The sequence below is a fragment of the Balaenoptera borealis genome (assembly GCF_965194805.1).
Source record: "Balaenoptera borealis genome assembly, chromosome: 3".
Lineage (NCBI taxonomy): Eukaryota > Metazoa > Chordata > Mammalia > Artiodactyla > Balaenopteridae > Balaenoptera > Balaenoptera borealis.
The window spans coordinates 142,771,526-142,792,657 of NC_138866.1; the positions used below are offsets into that span (position 1 = coordinate 142,771,526).

At 41.5% G+C, this 21,132-nt stretch overlaps 1 protein-coding gene across 5 annotated transcripts in view; it reads right to left on the reverse strand.

Moving 5' to 3' along the window:
- SV2B (synaptic vesicle glycoprotein 2B) overlaps window positions 1-21,132 on the reverse strand; it is a 259,567-nt gene that overhangs the window by 15,022 nt on the left and 223,413 nt on the right. For all 5 annotated transcript variants that reach the window (XM_082388923.1, XM_082388921.1, XM_082388924.1 and 2 more), the window contains 5 exons: window positions 20,775-20,908; window positions 19,251-19,340; window positions 12,782-12,892; window positions 11,881-11,969; window positions 5,709-5,873 (listed from right to left, as the gene is read on the reverse strand). In XM_082388923.1, coding sequence (XP_082245049.1) covers window positions 5,709-5,873; window positions 11,881-11,969; window positions 12,782-12,892; window positions 19,251-19,340; window positions 20,775-20,908 — 589 coding nt within the window. The remainder of the gene's footprint in view (window positions 1-5,708; window positions 5,874-11,880; window positions 11,970-12,781; window positions 12,893-19,250; window positions 19,341-20,774; window positions 20,909-21,132) is intronic.

Genomic DNA, 21,132 nt, shown 5'->3' on the forward strand with positions numbered 1-21,132 from the left:
CCCTTGCATCAGAATAAAATGGGAGGTTATTGTGAAAGATACAGTTTTCTACATTCCATCCTGGACCTCTTGAGCTATGATCACCAGAGGAAGATGCCAGATTATTATACTTTAGAAAATGTGAGAGTCACTGATCTAGGAAGCCAAATTGTTTTCAACAATTTTTCTTAGGGTTAAATTTGCTGCAGACTCTTAAACAGCAGCCTCCAAAAGTTATCACTGGACTCTTCATACTTCCATGGAAAAACTAATCAGTAAGCCTTTGTTACAGGAAGATGGCTCTGATGTCAAAGTTAATGTAATTTGTATGCTGAATGTATTTATTCAGGAAAGCTATTCCTGGAGACTGTCTCAGGTCTTTGCCCTTCTTAATATATCCTTCTCTTTAATACAGTAATAGGCTGGTGATGTGGCCTTCGGTGGTATTTTAATGTTCTACCAAAAGTGGGTGAGAAAGCAGAGCCATAAATCATAATAGGTCTGACACAGACAGACCTTAAAATGTATCTCCGAGTAAGTTATAAAAAGCCAAAATTATAAAAGAAGAGATAAAAGGAGAAAGGGCCAAGGCATATTTTATGAGTCTTTTATATAAATCATCTCCTCCAATCTCTAATTTATATACTAATCTGGTCCAAGATTCTTCATTCAGGAGATTTCAAAGGCTGAAAGAAAAGTTAACAAAAGTATCTTGTGGAACTTTTCCTTTAAGGAAGCAGAAGCTATTGGTGAAAGAAATAAGAGTGGACTTAGGACATGGTCATCTTATATCTCCAAACGGTTGAAATATTATTTCATGGAGAAGCAGATTTATAGGATGGGAAATACTGGTGCTAATGTCAACCAAACAGACTCTCTAAGGACATATGTTCTTGTGCCTCAGAATATAAGATTGATACCAAAGTTGAACAAGAACAGTATAAGGGAAATATACACCAATCTCATGTAGATGCAAAAATCCTAAATAGAACATTAGTAGTTCTATGGGTTTTAGCAAACGTATGATGAGATGTATCCATCGTTATGGTCTCATGCAGACTATTTTCACTGCCTTAAAAATCCTCTATGCTCTGCTTATTTATCCATTCCTCTCCCCTAACCTCTGACAGCCACTGATCTTCATAGTTTTGCCTTTTCCAGAATGTCATATAGTTGAAATTATACAGATGTAGCCTTTTTAGAGGGGCTTCTTTCACTTAGGAATGTGCTTTCACTTAGGTTCCTCAATGTCTTTTTATGACTTGATAGCTTACTTCTTCGGCACTGAATAATACTCCATGGTCAGTATGTACCACAGTTTATTTATCCATTCACCTACTCAAGGACATCTTGGATCATCACCGGATAATATGGTAGTTCTGGCAGAGGGTATATGGGAAATCTCTGTGTCTTCCTCTCAATTTTGCTGTGAGCCTAAACTGTTCTAAAAATAGTCTTAACAACATAATAAGTTGAAACCCAATTTCAAATATTTGTACAAGTTTTTTGTAAAAAATAAAAAATAAAGGACATGTATGTTGCCTCCAAGTTTTGGCAATTATGAATAAAACTGCCATAAACATCTAAACAAGCAAACAAAAATATTAGTAGATCAAATTTGTCAATGTATTGATTGTCATTTAAAAAAATTCACACTGAATGATTAAGATATATCCAAGGAATCAAGTATGGTTGAATACTGAAAAAAAATATTATTTTAATATATCATATTAATAGGTCCAAGGAGAAAACAATATGATTATCGTAATAGATGCAGAAAAACATTTGACAGATTCAATACACTTTCATGATAAAAACTCTCAGCATACTTAAAACAAAAAAGAATTTCCTTAACTTTATAAAGGAGGCCAATCAAAAACATACAGCAAATGTCATACTTAAAAGGAAGACACCAAAAATGCCCCCACTGAAGTCAGGATACCCATTAGCAAGGCTTCTATCCATCACCAAACCGGACATCATAATCAGCACAATATTGTACATCAGCTACACCTCAATTAAAAATATTTAAAACCAAAGAAGCAAATAGCCTAAAAATAACAAAACTAGTTGAAACATTTATAGTATGCGAATTATACATTCACATCTATAACCTAGTATGATATTTACCTAAAATTTAAAGCACACAAAAGAATGCTGTGCAATGTTTACAGATACATAAATATATTGGAAAAGTATAAAAACACACATGAATGTACAACACCAAATTTATGACCGTGGTGATCATCACTCCTCAGGAGGAAGAAGAATAGCATCAAGAAGGGCAACGGAGTGAGTGATGTTTAACCTATATTAAAATCTGAAGTCAATGTGGCATAGTTTATGATTTTACAAATCTAGGTGCTCTGAATAGGGTTGTTGGTGTTATTCTCTATTCTCCACATATTTGATATATTTCATGATGGAATAAAAAGGAAAAGAAAGGAGACAAAACAACTGTTATGGGCAGGTGATAGGCTGGTATAACAATAACAAGGGGAAACTGTTAGAACTAATAAAAGAGCTCGATTAGAGACAAAACAAACATCCCCAAATCAACAGGATTTCTATTGATCTGCAATAACCTGGATAAATGTCTGATGGAGGAACAGCAATCCCATTTTCAGTAGCCAATTAGTTGTGAAATATTCAGGAAGAAGCTCTATAAGAACTATGCAGGACCTAGATAAAATTACAAAATTTTGCTGAGATATTTTATTAACTCTGAAGGCTGATGGACATTACATATCAATATTATGACTTTCAGATGTGGAATCAGAGGCTTAAACAGGTCGGTCAGAGGTGGCTCAGCTATTTACTAACCCATCAAGGCTTGGAACCCAAGTCACTCAAGCCTTGGCTACTTCCTCAGACCTGAAGCCAGAAGGTACATTTAACACATTTCCCCACCCTTGCCAGCTTCGCAGAGATTTACTGTCCTGAAACACACCCACTGCAGATGAAGAAAATTCCTACTGATGCCCCACTAAAAAATGCTTTTAACAGTGTGGGTAGCATTTGTGATGTGTGAAATCAACCTTCTCTCTTCTAGATAGGCATTTGCTTTCTTTCTCTCTGCTCTCCCTGCTAAAAGTAATCTTCCCCCATGTGTGATAGTCAATAAAGTAAATAATTTTATTTAAATTTTTAATCAGCAAAGTGTGGATAAAGTCAAAGGGGGAATACTGGTACGAATGGGGACAATGCCCCATCCAAGCTAAAGAACTTGAAGAATTTAACTCTCCAAAGAGGCTCAAGGTTTCCAAAGGTGGCATGTTTTCTAGTTTATGACCAGCAGATGGCAGCATAACTCAAGAAAAGAAACCAGGTTCAATTCCTTAGATTGGTTTCAAAGGTTCCTAATCTTTTTCCAAGGAGAAAAACACGGTTTTTATTCAAACAAATTGCTGGGGTAAAAATTATGAGCTTCAAGTGACAGTGGTATCCCCTGGTTAAAAAACTGAATGACATATATATGACAAGTTAAAATGAACTCACTGCAACTTCTGAAGGAATTTATACTTTAATAATCACACAAAAACATTTGTATGCATTTGAAACACAGAAACTTGGTAGAACATCTGTGTGTGCAGAATATTTACATCCACTCCCAGACAATCATTGGCCTGCTTATGCATTTGCAGACCCTTAACAATAACTCTATTGTTCTCTGGGGTCCTGGTTCCACAGATGAGACCACCGCCTTCCTCAAGCCTTAAGCTTTGGGAGGCTCGGATCTTTTAAAAGGACGGAGTGGAGCAGAAGTTCCCATTTTCTGGGTAGCTAAGTCTTAGAACTGCAAAACCTACTTTTAAAAATCATAACAGCTCTGGCATTGCAATTAACTTTTTAATCCAGAAAACACCATGTAAAACAGGGCCTTTGTGGGAATGGAGAGTTTCCCAGTGAGACGATATTTGTAGTTGTCAAGGGTATGGGATTGGAGTCCAAATGCATGAATTGGTGAGAGATATTTCTAATCTATTTACGTTAGCTGTGTGATTTGGGCAAGCAACTCAACCTCTCTAAGCTTGTTTCCCGACCTATAAAAGAGAAAGCACATTTCTTGCCTCCTGGAGTTTCTGTGAGGATTAAACGAGATAATCTCTGAAAGGCACTTAAGGAAGCACCTGGCACACAGAAGTGTCATTACCGTTGTTATTATTGCTAACACCACAATAGAGTATCACTGAACATTGGCAACTTCATAGATGAGGTCTCTTTTAGTGAATTCGTCTCTGCAGGGAATAACATCATATCATGGATGACATCTAGCCATCCATAATGTCCCTTAGTTTTCAACATTTCCGAAGCATTCTAATAAAGAAGGGCAACATTTCTTCCTTGGCAATGCCAACACAAGATCTCTGGGCTTATATTGAAGAGCCCTGATGGTGAGAAATCCTGGGGAGAATTGCCATCCACCAACCACTAGCCTTTGAGCTGCCATCCCTGGAGTGGCTACTCTCAGCAGATTCCAGGAACTGAAGTGTCCCCACCGAGAGCAGGTGCATACATGGGCACGTGAAGGTGGAGATGTTTGCGACTCTGCCTCGGCATTTTAAAACATCATCTGAAAATCTGAATTCATGTCCACGGATAGTCGGTCCTAACTTTCCTGCCCCAAAGGCCTTATATTTGTAGAAATAACATTCCCCTTTTCGTGTCACACTTTCTTTCTCATCCTAAATAACAGTGAACATTTGCTAAGGTCTGGCCAGTAAGAACATATGGACTAGACTGCCCAAGCCAACTTCCTTGGACTTCACCCAGACATACACTTCTTTCTCACAGTCACGGGAATGGCCACTTAGACACACCAGGTGGGTGCGGGCTGGGGAAGTAGAACCGAGTCGGAGGAGAAAATTCATGGTGATAATTCTTGCACAGACACATTAACTTGGGGGCAGTTTATACCACTGACACTGGGCTGTGGTGTTTCTGGTGTATCATGCCCTCGCCTGACCCAGTGAACTTGCTAAGGATAATTCAAGAAAGGAAACAGCAGAGGTGAACATGCTCAGTTTAGTGGAACATGTGGCCTGGGGGAAACTGTCCTGCCCTGACCCATTTGGGGCCTTCAGAGGGCAACCTCAAAGAGGTGTTCTTAAAGCCCAACAGGCTGGACTATCCATCTCAGTGTCCCAGGAGTAGGAAGAGGAGGAGTCAAACAGATTGAGGGCAGGACTTTTGTAACAGTCCACTCATTTTTTCCCCAAAGCACAACAACATTCTTGATGACAATGGGCCATGCCAATTAATGCTTGGAGGTAATATTAGGTGAAAGAATAACATAAGAGAGTGTTATATTGGCCTCTGGATTTGCTTCTGAAGAAGCATCCAGGATCAAAGAAAAAGCTCAACAGCCAGGCTGTGAGTTGGTACAGGACCTCAGTGGTGAGAGCTCTGGGACCTCTCTCCAGGCAGGCATCATTGAGGGGCTCTCTGTGCATCACCATTAAAGATGCGAGGTCTCAGGAGAGATGATTTGGTTGACCCACCTTGGATGAATCAACCTTAGCCAGGATGACAGGGGACGGCACAGTACAGACAGAGCCACCAGGGGCACTGTCGAGTCTCTGGCAGCCATGGTAAGCTGTGATGCTCCACCAGCCTTGGAGGTCCAGCCTCGCCATATTGAATTCTTATCTTCCCAATGGCTCTCTCCCCAAGACAGTCCCCACACACAGTCCCCTTGATCTGAGGAAAGCCCATGGTCTCCCACTTACTTGTCATTCACAAGTTTCCCATGTTGGTGAATCTGATTTTCCATTGTGAAGTTGATTGTGACACCATAGACGTGCTCATCATGAAATACCTTCATTTTGGACTTGTATGCTTCATCTTGAAAATACCGGATCATATCAGGGAACCAAACTGTAAGTCCATAATAACTGTAATACAGAAGACAGAATAGTTGAGCAGCAATGCCATCAGAGACTGCATTCATGACTTGATGTAAATCAAGCCCATTTTAAATGTATCAGTATGGTTCATTAGAAATATCTAATAATATAACTCATCATATTAATAGATCTAAGGGAAAAATATCATGACTATATCCATAGATGCCAAAAAGGTATTAGATAAAAAACGACATTCATTCCCAATAAAAACAACAATAGATTAGGAATTCATGGATGCTTCCTTAGCATGTAAAAATATATAAATCTCAGCTCAAAAGGCAGGATCTTTCTTAATGAGGAAACACTGCAGTAATTACCACTAACATAAGAAACAAGACCAGGATACGCATTATCAGCACTACCATTTAACACTAAGTTGTAGGTCTTAGCTAACTCAGCTACTCATGAGAAAGAACATAGGAATATAAAGTTGCAAAGCAAGAGGTAAAACTATCTGGAGGGCAAAGAGCAGAAGCAAGAAGAACTATAATCCTACAACCTGTGGAACAAAAACCACATTCACAGAAAGATAGACAAGATGAAAAGGCAGAGGGCTATGTACCAAAAGAAGGAACAAGATAAAACCCCAGAAAAACAACTAAATGAAGTGGAGACAGGCAACCTTCCAGAAAAAGAATTCAGAATAATGATAGTGAAGATGATCCAGGACCTCGGAAAAAGAATGGAGGCAAAGATCGAGAAGATGCAAGAAATGTTTAACAAAGACTTAGAAGAATTAAAGAACAAACAAACAGAGATGAACAATGCAATAACTGAAATGAAAAATACACTAGAAGGAATCAATAGCAGAATAACTGAAGCATAAGGACGGATAAGTGACCTGGAAGACAGAAGGGTGGAATTCACTGCTGTGGAAGAGAATAAAGAAAAAAGAATGAAAAGAAATGAAGAAGGCCTAAGAGACCTCTGGGACAACATGAAACACAACAACATTCGCATTATAGGGGTCCCAGAAGGAGAAGAGAGAAAGAACGGACCCGAGAAAATATTTGAAGACATTATATTTGAAAACTTCCCTAACATGGAAAAAGAAATAGCCACCCAAGTCCAGGAAGTGCAGAGAGGCCCATACAGGATGAACCCAAGGAGAAACATGCCAAGACAAATAGTAATCAAACTGGCAAAAATTAAAGACAAAGAAAAATTATTGAAAGCAGCAAGGGAAAAACGACAAATAACATACCAGGGAACTCCCATAAGGTTAACAGCTGATTTCTCAGCAGAAACTCTACAAGCCAGAAGGGAGTGGCATGATATACTTAAAATGATGAAATGGAAGAAGTTACAACCAAGATTACTCTACACAGCAAGGATTTCATTCAGATTCAATGGAGAAATCAAAAGCTTTACAGACAAGCAAAAGCTAAGAGAATTCAGCACCACCAAACCAGCTCTACAACAAATGCTAAAGGAACTTCTCTAAGTGGGAAACAAAAGAGAAGAAAAGAACCTACAAAAACAAACCCAAAACAATTCAGAAAATGGTCATAGGAACATACATATTGATAATTACCTTAAATGTGAATGGATTAAATGCTCCAACCAAAAGACACAGGCTTGCTGAATGGATACAAAAACAAGACCCATTTATATGCTGTCTACAAGAGACCCACTTCAGACCTAGGGACACATACAGACTGAAAGTGAGGGGATGGAAAAAGATATTCCATGCAAATGGAAATCAAAAGAAAGCTGGAGTAGCAATACTCATATCAGGTAAAATAGACTTTAAAATAAAGAATGTTACAAGAGACAAGGAAGGACACTACATAATGATCAAGCGATCAATCCAAGAAGAAGATATAACAATTATAAGTATATATGTACCGAACATAGGAGCACCTCAATACATAAGGCAACTGCTAACAGCTATAAATGAGGAAATCGACAGTAACACAATAATAGTGGGGGACTTTAACACCTCACTTACACCAATGGACAGATCATCCAAAATTAAATAAATAAGGAAACAGAAGCTTTAAATGACATTCCATCCAAAAACAGCAGATTTATAGGACATTCCATCCAAAAACAGCAGATTACACGTTCTTCTCAAATGCACATGGAACATTCTCCAGGATAGATCACATCATAGATCACAAATCAAGCCTCAGTAAATTAAGAAAATTGAAATCATACCAAGCATCTTTTCTGACCACAACGCTATGAGATTAGAAATCAGTTACAGGGAAAAAAACGTAAAAAACACAAACACATGGAGGCTAAACAATACGTTGCTAAATAACCAAGAGATCACTGAAGAAATCAAACAGGAAATCAAAACATACATAGAGATAAATGACAATGAAAACACGACGATCCAAAACCTATGGGATGCGAGAGGGCAGACAGCAGAAGCAAGAAGAACTACAATCCTGTAGCCTGTGGAACAAAAACCACATTCAAAGAAAGATAGACAAAATGAAAAGGGAAGGAAGATACACAAGATGAAGAGGGAAGTTTATAGCTATACAAGCCTACCTCAAGAAACAAGAAAAATCTCAAATAAACAATCTAACCTTACACCTAAAGGAACTAGAGAAAGAAGAACCAACAAAACCCAAAATTAGCAGAAGGAAAGAAATCATAAAGATCAGAGCGGAAATAAATGAAATAGAAACAAAGAAAACAATAGCAGAGATCAATAAAACTAAAAACTGGTTCTTTGAGAAGGTAAACAAAATTGATAAACCATTAGCCAGACTCATCAAGAAAAAGAGGGAGAGGACTCAAATCAATAAAATTAGAAATGAAAAAGGAGAAGTTACAACAGATGCCGCAGAAATACAAAGCATCCTAAGAGACTACTACAAGCAACTCTATGCTAATAAAATGGGCAACCTGGAAGAAATGGACAAATTCTTAGAACAGTATAACCTTCCAAGACTGAAACAGGGAGAAATAGAAAATATGAGCAGACCAATCACAAGTAATGAAATTGAAACTGTGATTAAAAATCTTCCAACAAACAAAAGTCCGGGACCAGATGGCTTCACAGGGAATTCTATCAAACATTTAGACAAGAGCTAGCCCCCATCCTTCTCAAACTCTTCCAAAAAATTGCGGAGGAAGGAACACTCCAAAACTAATTCTATACAGCCACCATCACCCTGATACCAAAACCAGACAAAGATACTACAAAAAAAAGAAAATTGCAGGCCAATATCACTGATGAATAGAGATGCAAAAATCCTCAACAAAATACTAGCAAGCAGAATCCAAAAACACATTAAAAGGATCATACACCATGATCAAGTGGGATTTATCCCAGGCATGCAAGGATTCTTCAATATACGCAAATCAATCAATGTGATACACCATGTTAACAAACTGAAGAATAAAAACCATAAGATCATTTCAGTAGATGCAGAAAAAGCTTTTGACAAAATTCAACACCCATTTATGATAAAAACTCTCCAGAAAGTGGGCATAGAGGGAACTTACCTCAACATAATAAAGGTCATATACGACAAACCCACAGCAAACATCATTCTCAATGGTGAAAAACTGAAAGCATTTCCTCTAAGATCAGGAACAAGACAGGGATGTCCACTCTCACCACTATTATTCAACATAGGTTTGGAAGTCCTAGCCATGGCAATCAGAGAAGAAAAAGAAATAAAAGGAATCCAAATTGGAAAAGAAGAAGTAAAACTGTCACTGTTTGCAGATGACATGATACTATACACAGAGAATCCTAAAGAAGCCACCAGAAAGCTACTAGAGCTAATCAGTGAATTTGGTAAAGTTGCAGGATACAAAATTAATGCACAGAAATCTCTTGCATTCCTATACACTAATGATGAAAAATCTGAAAGAGAAATTAAGGAAACACTCCCATTTACCACTGCAACAAAAAGAATAAAATACCTAGGAATAAACCTACCTAAGGAGACAAAAGACCTGTATGCAGGAAACTATAAGACACTGATGAAAGAAATTAAAGATGATACCAACAGATGGAGAGATATACCATGTTCTTGGATTGGAAGAATCAATATTGTGGAAATGACTGTCCTAACCAAAGCAATCTACAGATTCAATGCAATCCCTATCAAATTACCAATGGCATTTTTTATGGAACTGGAACAAAAAATCTTAAAATTTGTATGGAGACACAAAAGACCCCAAATAGCCAAAGCAGTCTTGAGGGAAAAAAACGGAGCTGGAGGCATCAGACTCCCTGACTTCAGACTATACTACAAAGCTACAGTAATCAAGACAATATGGTACTGGCACAAAAACAGAAACATAGATCAACGGAACAAGATAGAAGGCCCAGAGACAAACCCACGCACATATGGTCCACTAATCTATGACAAAGGAGGCAAGGATATACAGTGGAGAAAAGACAGTCTCTTCAATAGTGGTGCTGGGAAAACTGGACAGCTACATGTAAAAGAATGAGATTAGAACACTCCCTAACACCATACACAAAAATAAACTCAAAATGGATTAGAGATCTAAATGTAAGACCGGACACTATAAAACTCTTAGAGGAAAACATAGGAGGAACACTCTTTGACATAAATCATAGCAAGATCTTTTTTGATCCACCTCCTAGAGTAATGGAAATAAAAACAAAAATAAACAAATGGGACCTAATGAAACTTCAAAGCTTTTGCACAGCAAAGGGAACCATAAACAAGACGAAAAGACAACCCTCAGAATGGGAGAAAATATTTGCAAATGAATCATCGGACTAAGGATTAATCTCCAAAATATATAAACAGCTCATGCAGCTCAATATTAAAAAAAACAAACAACCCAATCCAAAAATGGGAAGAAGACCTAGATAGACATTTCTCCAAAGAAGACATACAGATGACCAAGAAGCACATGAAAAGCTGCTCAACATCACTAATCATTAGAGAAATGCAAATCAAAACCACAATGAGATATCACCCTACACCAGTCAGAATGGCCATCATCAAAAATTTTACAAACAATAAATGCTGGAGAGGGTGTAGAGAAAAGGGAACCCTCTTGCACTGTTGGTGGGAATGTAAATTGATACAGCCACTATGGAGAACAGTATGGAGCTTCCTTAATGAACTAAAACTAGAACTACCATACGACCCAGCAATCCCACTCCTGGGCATATACCCTGAGAAAACCATAATTCAAAAGGACACATATACCCCAATGTTCATTGCAGCTCTATTTACAATAGCCAGGACATGGAAACAACCTAAATGTCCATCGACAGATGAATGGATAAAGAAGATGTGGCACATATATACAATGGAATATTACTCAGCCATAAAAAGAAATGAAATTGAGTTATTTGTAGTGAAGTGGATGGACCTAGAGTCTGTCCTACAGTGTGAAGTAAGTCAGAAAGAGAAAAACAAATAGCGTATGCTAACACATATATATGGAATCTAAAAAAAAAAAAATGGTTCTGAAGAACCTAGGGGCATGATAGGAATAAAGACACAGATGTAGAGAATGGACTTGAGGACACGGGGAGTGGGAAGGGTAAGATGGGATGAAGTGAGAGAGTGGCATTGACATATATACATTACTAAATGTAAAATACATAGCTAGTGAGAAGCAGCCGCATAATACAGGGAGATCACCTTGGTCCTTTATGACCACCTAGAGGGGTGGGATAGGGAGTGTGGGATGGAGACACAAGAGGGAGCGGATATCAGGATATATGTGTATGTATAGCTGATTCACTTTGTTATACATCAGCAACTAACACAACAATGTAAAGCAATTATACTCCAATAAAGATGTAAAAAAAAATAATAAAAAAAATTTTTTTAGTAAAATAAAAATTAAAAAAAAAAAGGATCAGAAATTTCCTAGTTGTAGAAGCCACTAGAGTTGGTTGCCTGTTACTTAGAGCCAAAATCATCCAATCTGACACAGACTCTGTGAGTTAGAACCAAATGTAACCCTCAGTGTATAGATGAGGCACCTGAAGCACAAGGAAATTAATGAACTTAAGGAAGACAGAGCTTACCTTAAAGCCATGGTGAACCAGACCACGGCCAGAATCAGTGTGTTCATCCTGTAGGGCCCCATCACACAGTACAGAGCATTTTCCCAGACCTATAACACACAGAAGAGATGAGTTGTTAAAGGCAGAAACTTGTGACTTGGAAGAGCTCATTTTTAATATTTTCTATTTAATTGCCTAGGAACCCATGGAGAGAATGGGCAACCATTATCTTCCAGAGGCAGCAATTCTGCTCAAATAACAAGGAAAGCCTCTCCTCTTCTTACTGGCTGGCCTCAACTTCTAACAGTCCTGTAGCATCTGGAAACACAGCAATGCTCCATGCATGTGACAAAAAGCACACGGAGTGGAGACATCAAGTCAGTGAATAGCCTTGAGTAGTGAGTTCTGCTCCCCACCAGTGGGAATGGGTGATATTCCAAACATTGAACCACCCTACACCAAGAAGGTCATCCAGGCTCAGGAGACTCTGGCCATTGACTGCCTCAGTGTTCAATAGTTGATTCACCTCATAGGAGCTTTGCCCTTCATGAAGACTTTCTCAGAAATCACCAACAAATCTCAAAGGGGTCATTTCTTTAACCCACTCCTTTATTCCTGTGGGCTATTTAATGAGAAGGTGTTAGAGAGAAAGGTGTTTACTCAGACTAGACATAGCACCTATATTCAAAATCTCTGCCTTGGGAAGGAAGAACAAAGAAAAGAAACAAAGGTTTATAGTTTGTGACTCAAAGGCTCACAGGTAAGCATGGGCTAGGACCTGAAAGTCCCTATCCAAGGTTGCTTCCTGCCCACCACACTGTCTTGGGTTGATGGGGGTGTTCAAGATCTCTATTCTTCATCCCGTGACATTACAGATTTCCATAGAGCCTCCCTCTCAACAACCCCAGGTCCCCAGTTGTACCTGCTTGAAAGTGGTCTTGAATCTGACTAGCCAGCGCTGGTACCAAGTTCCTGTTGAACTTTGGATCTCAATGAATTCATCCATTTGCTTGGGAGTTTTAATGTTGGAAACCTGTAAAGCAAAGATGGGCTAGAGAATCTTAACCCCACTTTGACTTTTCAATTCTTAGTTTAATGTAACTGATTTTATTAACTTACTTAGGGCTAGAGGAGCTTTTGGTGACCCTACAGGTCAGTAATTCTTAACCAAAATTGTACATAGTATCTCTTTAGGGATCTTTCTCAGGTGGCTATGTCCCACTGCAGACAAAATGAATCAGAGTTTTTTCACTCAATTATGGCTTTGGGAAATACGCTGAATTCCTGTTTATATCTGATTTGCCCATAGTAGAATTGACTTCACCTTAAAATTCACAAGTCTGTCCTTAATGGATACTAACATCACAGAAGTCTAGAACCCATATAGGCAACAGTGTGTGTGTGTGTTTGTGTGTGTGTGTTAAGAAAGGGGGTTTGCTATGTAAAACATTTTTAAAACACAGCAGAATATAAGACATTTTTAAAACACAGCAGAATAAAAGACATTATGTCCTCCTTCTGCACAGCAAAGGAAATCATCAACAAAATGAAAAGGCAACTTACTGAATGGGAGAAAATACTTGCAAATCATATATCTGATAAGAGACTAATATCCAAAATATAAAAAGAACTCATGTGACTCAATAGCAAAAAAAAAAAAAAAAAAAGATCCAATTAAAAAATGGACAGAGGATCTGAATAGACAGTTTTCCAAAGAAGACATACAGATGGCCAACAGGTACATGAAAAAAATGCTCAACATCACTAATCATCAGGGAAATGCAAATCAAAACTACAATGAGATATCACCTCATACCTGCTAGAATGGTTATTATCAAAAAGACAAGAAATAACAAGTGTTGACAAGGATGTGGGGAAAAGGAAATTCTTCTGCATTGTTGGTGGGTATGTAAATTGGTGCAGCTACTATGGGAAGTAGTATAGAGGTTCTATAATTAAATTAAAAATAGAACTACCATATGATCCAGCAATTCCACTTCTGGGTATTTATCTGAAGGAAATGAAAACACTAACTCGAAAAGATATCTGCATTCCCATGTTCACTGCAGTATTATTTATAAAAGTGAAGATATGGAAACAACCTAAGTGGCCATCAACAGGTGAATGGATAATGATGTGATATACACCCACCCACGCAAACACACACACAATGGAATACTACCCAGCCACAAAAAATTAAAAAAAAAAAATCTTGCCATTTGCGCCAACATGGATGGACGTCAAGGGCATTATATAAGTGAAATAAGTCAGACAGAGAAAGACAAATACCCTATGATCCCACTTGTATTTGGAATCAAACAAGCAAACAAAACAAAACAGAAACAGAAAACCAAGCTCATAGATACAGAGAACAGACTGGTGGTTCCCACAGGGGAGAGGGTGTGGGGGGTGGATAAAATAGAAGAAAGGCGTCAAAGGTACAAATTTTCAGTTATAAAATAAGTCATGGGGATGTAACGTAGAGCATGGTGACTATAGTTAATAATACAGTATTCATTACTTGAAAGTTAACAAAGTAAATCTTAAAAGTCTTCATCACAAGAAAAAAAATTTTTGTAAATGTGTGGTGACAGATGGTAACGAGACATATTGTGGTGATCATTTTGCAATGTATACAAATAACTGAATCATTATGTGGTGCACCTGAAACTAATATAATGTTATCTGTCAATTATACCTTAATTTTTAAAAAGAGAGAGAAACTATGTCCTCCTTGCTACCCCTGGTTTTTCTGGAGGAAATCAAAGAGATAGGGAATGGGAATAAGGCTGTATATCTCAGGGCTCCCCCCAGGGCCCCGGAAAGTGTTAATTTGTCCGATGTCAGCAGGTAGCCCCAAGGAGCAATCCTGACTCATTAAGACAGCGATTTTCAGTTTAATCAATGTTTAAGACAACCATTGCATTCTATAACTAACCATCATGGTAAGGAGATTCCTGACCACACAAACTCTTAGCCAAGTTATCAAGGTCCGTGCATGCAGACCAATTCAGAGGAAAATAGAAGAGTGTACTCAAAAAATTCAAAACCAGTTTCTATCACCTCCTCCAATAAACCTTTCTTTCTAGGGAGCAAAGGCTTTAGTCGTAAGTGTCTCCATCTCTTTCTTCAGCCAAGGGACTGAGAATGTGAGGAGACAAAGAAAGAGAGAGATGAGGCTGGATATCCACAGGGGAAAATACAGTCCCTGAATTAGGGACAATTGCTTCTTTAATCCCCAAGCACTGAGCCTAGGATGGCTTGGCTTTGTTTTTCTAAACCCTGAAAACAGTGGTTCTTAAACTCTTGGGAGGGCCGGATACCCCTTTGAGAACCTCATAAAAGCATAGATGCTCTTCCTAAAACTCACAGGTATATAAGCATGCCAGAGCCTCCTGGGCTGGTCCTGCCATTCCTGGGTATGTGGCCTTTGCAAACGCTCTTCTGCCCGGGCCCAGACTGGGACACAGGAGAGGGAATGCAACAGGCCCTCCAGTGGGACTCTTGGCTGGAACTGGTCTTTGTGTTATTAGGTACCCCAGGGAGACCAAGAACCCAGCTGCAGCCGAAAGAGGCTGAGGAGAAGGTTGACCTCAAGTCAGGAAGCACATTAAGAATCACACTAAATGGGACTTCCCAGCAGTCCAGTGGTTAAGACTTTGTGCTTGCACCGCAGGGGGTGCGGGTTCAATCCCTGGTCGGGAACTAAGATCCCACATGCCTGAGGTGCGGAGGGGGGAAGGGGAAGCGGGAAGGGGGAAGGGGGCAGGGGGAAGGGGAGGGGGGGAAGGGGAGGGGAGGGGAGGGGGGGAAGGGGAGGGGAAGGGGAGGAGGGAAGGAGAGGGGAGGGGAGGGGGAGGGGGGAGGGGAGGGGGGAGGGGAGGGGGGAGGGGAGGGGGGAGGGGGGAGGGGAGGGGGGGAGGGGGAAGGGGAGGGGAGAGGGGGAGGGGAGGGGAGGGGAGGGGAGGGGAGGGGGAGGGGAGGGGAGGAGGGGAGGGGAGGGGAGGGGAGGAGGGGAGGGGAGGGGAGGGGGAGGGGGAGGGGGAAGGGGGGAAGGGGAGGGGAGGGGAGGGGGGGGAGGGGAGGGGAGGGGGGGGAGGGGAGGGGAGGGGGGGGAGGGGAGGGGAGGGGAGGGGAGGAGGGGGGGAAAGGGAGGGGAGGGGAGGGGAGGGGAGGGGAGGGCAGGGGGGAAGGGGAGGGGAGGGGAGGGGAGAAGGGGAGGGGAGAAGGGGAGGGGAGAAGGGGAGGGGAGGGGAGAAGGGGAGGGGAGGGGAGGGGAGAAGGGAAGGGGAGGGGAGAAGGGGAGGGGAGGGGAGGGGAGAAGGGAAGGGGAGGGGAGGGGAGAAGGGAAGGGGAGGGGAGAAGGAAATGCAAATTTTGTCTTTGCTTTGCTCCTGGGGAAAAATAACACCCTATTCCCTAGGGATCTGGGAGTGGGTGTGTTGACAACTTGCAAGCATAATTACTCTAATTTACAGTTAACTAGGATACTTGGCTTTGCTTCAGTCTAAAGTAGAATACAGTCTGTGTGGTCTGTGTTCGCCCCAGCCTTGCAGAGCATGAGTTCTCAGGGGAATACTTCAACCCACCCCCTTTCCAAAGGTGTCTCAATGGACACCTGCCAGGGGGCTGTTCAGAAGCTTGTGAGGTAGCGAATGGGGCTGCTGAAAGCCAGGGCTCTGTCGGGGAGGGGAAAGGATTCCTCTACCCTCTTAGGCTCCCTGGCTGGGTCTGGAAGTTAAACTGGCAAAGAGAGATTAACAGGAGTAAAGCATCCACATTTTACTGAATTTTTACATGTCCGTGGGAGCCTTCACAAGAGAATGAAGCCCCGAAGAAGTGACCAGCCCAGGAAGTTTTTATACCTTGTAGGAACAGTACATTTGTGAAGAACTGACAAGACAAAGGGATTTGGGCTAGAGTGAATAAATGGTGAAGAAGTAATTAGGACGATAAGGGTTAGTTTAACAAGGTTTGTTGATACAGCCTTCTTGGCCCTAAGTTCCCCATCTCTGCTGAGAACAACGTCTTCTTTCCTCCTGGTGCAGGGAGAGCACCTTCCATCTGGGAGATTTATGGTCTGTTTCAGGGAAGAAGGGGGAGCAGGGGGACGTCAGAGTGACATTTCTACTTCTGCTGTTTTCTCAAACTCCTTCAGCTTAACGATATTCAATATGCCGAGGTGCCATATTTTGGGGTATCATGTCCTGAACCCCATCACCTCCAAGGTGGATGTGAGGAGGGCCACATCCAGGGCTCACCATGAACACTAAGAGCCTGGCCTACCCTAAGCTCTTCCTCCAGGCCCCTGAGCGTGTTTACTGTGAGTACCGTCTACAGAGGGGAGCACACAGGATCATAGCAGACGACCCCATTCAGCAGGGCTGAGTATCACTCCTGACTCCAGCCACTGCCCAGCTGTCTGAGGTCAGGAACACTTTCCAGCTGTTTTTCTTTTCTTTTTTTTTTTCCTGGCCCATCCAGTCATCCTCTTCTACAAAATTACTATGATCGTCAAGTCAGTATGGAAATACTGAGCCCGTGACCTTTTTAATTCCCTTTTCCTGAGAAAGGGTGAAATCTACTAACAGCAGAGGTTATACCCAAAGACTCAGTAACATCTCCTAGGAATAAGCAGGAGCTTGGAGAGAAGGCTATAGAATGGGTGGGGGTGGGAGGCAGGACTGAACCAAGCATACCCAGACCCCAGGGGACAGGGCGCTCCTGCTAACATCTGGGGTCCAGACCTGCAGTCCAGCTGCAGCATTAAAATCCATCACAGGAAGCGGCAGGGATGGGAGGTTGGGAGAACCATCAATTCCCTTATCATCTTTCATTTGGAGTAGTTCTGCTAATTGTGCTTCTTCTTCCTTTTTTTTTTAAGTGTGGGAAATTTTTAATAAGAAAGTTAATTGAGGAAGGATTAAGAAAATGAACTAGCTAAAAGTTATATTTTCAATTACATTTCGTTTATCCAACCGGGAAGTCTATAAATATTGTTAATGGTGCTTCTTAATAAATGTTTGTGATAAAAGGACTGGTCCCATATTTTAGATAATTTTAGGAGCGTTGGAATTGGGGAAATATGCCACTGGACAACTTTCTATAAAATCTGTTATTTGAGTTTATTTATTAAAAAATATGACATAAAATATTTGGATAATAGTTAACATCTATGTAGTATTTACTCTAAGCCAGGCACAGTTTAGGTGCTTGATTTTAATCCTTACCATAACTGTATTTATAAACATTGTTATCCTTATTTTCCCAATGAAGAAAATAAGGCACAGACAGTACCTTGCCTAAGGCCACACAGCTAGAACATGTTAAAACCAGGATTTGGACCCAGACTGGTCTGGCTTCAGGTTGTAGATTCTTAGCTGCTATGGGGTCCTGCCTGAGAATCGGGGTTTCAAGTAACAGGTTAACAAGAAGAAGTGTTTTACTCCAGACTCAAATTATGGAAGCCAAAGAAGCAAAAGCAGTGAGTTGGAGTAGGTGGGAGTTAACTCAGGAAGGCTTCCGTGAAGAAATGGATTTGGAGTTGGTCTAAAAGGGGTTCATGCAGACAGGTACACAGGGACCCTGCCGTGGGTATTCCTCATGGTTGGCCACAGTTTGGTGGGAAGAGCACAGTTCATGGTAACTAACAGGACCTCCTCATGGAAACTGCCATTCGCTAGTCTTTCACTTTTTAAACTAGTGAGAAGGAAAATCCAGGCTAACAGCCAATGCTGGTAAGGATGCTGAGAAACGGATATCCTATCACTGGTGGTATCACAGATCATTGCAACTCTACTGAAATGTAATTTGCAATGCATCTCAAGAGCTATAAAAATACTCATGCTGTTTGAGCCACTCATTTTATTTCTAGGAGTCTACTCTTAGAAAACAAACCCAGAACATGAAAGGAAAGGAACTATGTGTAGGAAAAGGTTCATTGCAGCAATATTTGCAGGGACAAGGTAAAAAAACAGGGCATATGAATCTCTAACATTGGGGACATGTTTACAAAAACTGTGTTAATGTTTCTAACATTAATGTCCATTAAAAGGATGATCGTGAATACTATGAAACACATATAGAATGCCTATAAGTACTCCTAAATAATCTATATGCATTGATATATGTAAATATATGTACATATGGTTATCCCCATATGAATACAGCTAGTTTTTCCCTTTGCCGTTTTTGAACAATTAGCAGTACCAAGAAGGTATCCATCAAAATGCAAAGAATAATTATGATGCAGTAATAGGAATGTCAGGGGCTTTATTCCCCTTTTGACAAATTTTCTAGGATGTGCTTATATAATAAAATTATTTTTTAGCAAACCAAAGCAGTGAAGAGGAGAGGCCCCCTCCTGTTGGCATAAGTGACCATGCACTTACCGTGAACACCTTCTCTGGGGCCCCCTTAGCCCTCATGTTGGTGTCGTGGACGTGCTTGAGAATCATCCAGGCTTCGTCGTGTTTGCCCATCTGGTAAAACCAAGGAAAGAGACATGAAAAATCTTTTGCTGATTAGGGGTGGAAAACCCTACAAGCCCAACAGGTGCTGATACCCAAGTCTGAGGCGATTGGCCATGGATGTGTTACTATCTAGGGCCTGTGAAAGACTAGGACAAGTTTCTGTCACAGCCCATCTTGGAAGGATAATATGGTTGTACCTTCAAGGTGTAAATGCTGGGTATTATTATCATTATAGGCTATGAGTAACTATTCATAGTTTAAGGTTGAATAGAGTGCAGGGTGGGAGCCATGTTCTTCCCTGGCAGGACAAAGCAAAGACACAACATGTGATGGGTTGAACTGTGTCCCCGACCCTAAAAATATGTTGAAGTTCTAGCTGCCAGTACCCCAGAATGTGACCTTATTTGGAAGTAGGGTTGCTGCAGATGTAATTACTTAAGATGAGGTCATACTGGGGTAGGGTGCACCCCTAATCCAACATGACTGTTGTCTTTATAAGAAGAAGCCCATGTGAAGACCCAGAGACACACAGAAAGAACACCGTGTGGTGACAAAGGCAGAGACTGGAGTGAAACAGCTGCAAGCCAAGGAATGCCAAAAAATGCAAGCAACCCACCAGAAGTTGAAAGAGGCAAGTAAAGATTGCCCTAAGGGCTTCCAAGGGAGTGTGGCCCTGCCAAAACCTTGGTTGGGGACTTTTAGCCAACAGACCTGTGAGACAATAAATTTCTGTTACTATGAGCCCCTCGGTTTGTGTGCCTTTGTTAGAGCAGCCCTAGGAAACTCATACACAATGAAGGGTAACTTTTGAGATAAGCATGTATAAAAAACTTTTTGCTGCATCTGGAACCTGATCAATGGGATGAAAGAAGAAATTCAACAAGGAGGGTCAGTCTGCAGAAAGCTAGAAGGAGGCTTATAAGTAGACTCTGAGAATTGGGCTCCTATCGCCCCTCCACCAGCCCTGCCTGTCTGACCACCGCAAGCACGAGAGCCTCACCACCACCACCACCAAGCTGGAAACCTCACAGGACTCCAGGAGCAGCTTTCTGGAGGAGAGAGGTCCTGCAAAGCCAAGAGTCTTGAAGGGCTTGGGAGCAGTGACAGATTTACAGCCCAGCTCACAGCCGCAACATGGAAAAACTGCATGCAGCTTTGAAGAGCCTCATAATCAGAACCCCTGGGGAGAGTGGGTGCCAGAAGCATCCTCAGCAGAGCCCCCTCCAGCTCCACCCAGCCTCGGCGAGCAGTGCTGCCGCTCTGTGCTCAGTGAGCTCCCGAGTCCCTCCGGCTCTGCCAGTCCTTGGATCCCAGGCGCGCAACCATCACGATGGATTTAATGATGGGCCAGGTCAGCCAACATGGGACCAAGGGGCTGGAGCAGCAAGGCTAGCTCCTGTCGCTGTTCCGTTGCCCTCACACGGGCTGGGGGTGCTGACTCACCTCTAGCAGAAACCTCGGGCTCTCTGGCATGAACTTCAGGGCCACCATGGACACAGTGCAGGGCAGAGCGCAGACGATGACAAACACCCTCCAGCTGTGGAAGTGGTAGTTCGTGCCCATGCTGAAGCCCCAGCCTGTGAAGAAGCAGTCAGAGGACCTCTGACACACGGTCTTAGAGTGACCTTCGAGCACTGGCCTTCAAACCCTGGGGCACAAGAGCCCCACCTGGGGAGCAGGTTAACATGCAGACTCCCCGGCTGTGCCCCCAAAGCCTCTGATTCTGAAAGGCGCTGGGAATCTGCATCCTGTCAACCCCGTAGGCAGGCCTGGCCTGACACTTATGGGGCCTTGGGTAGGA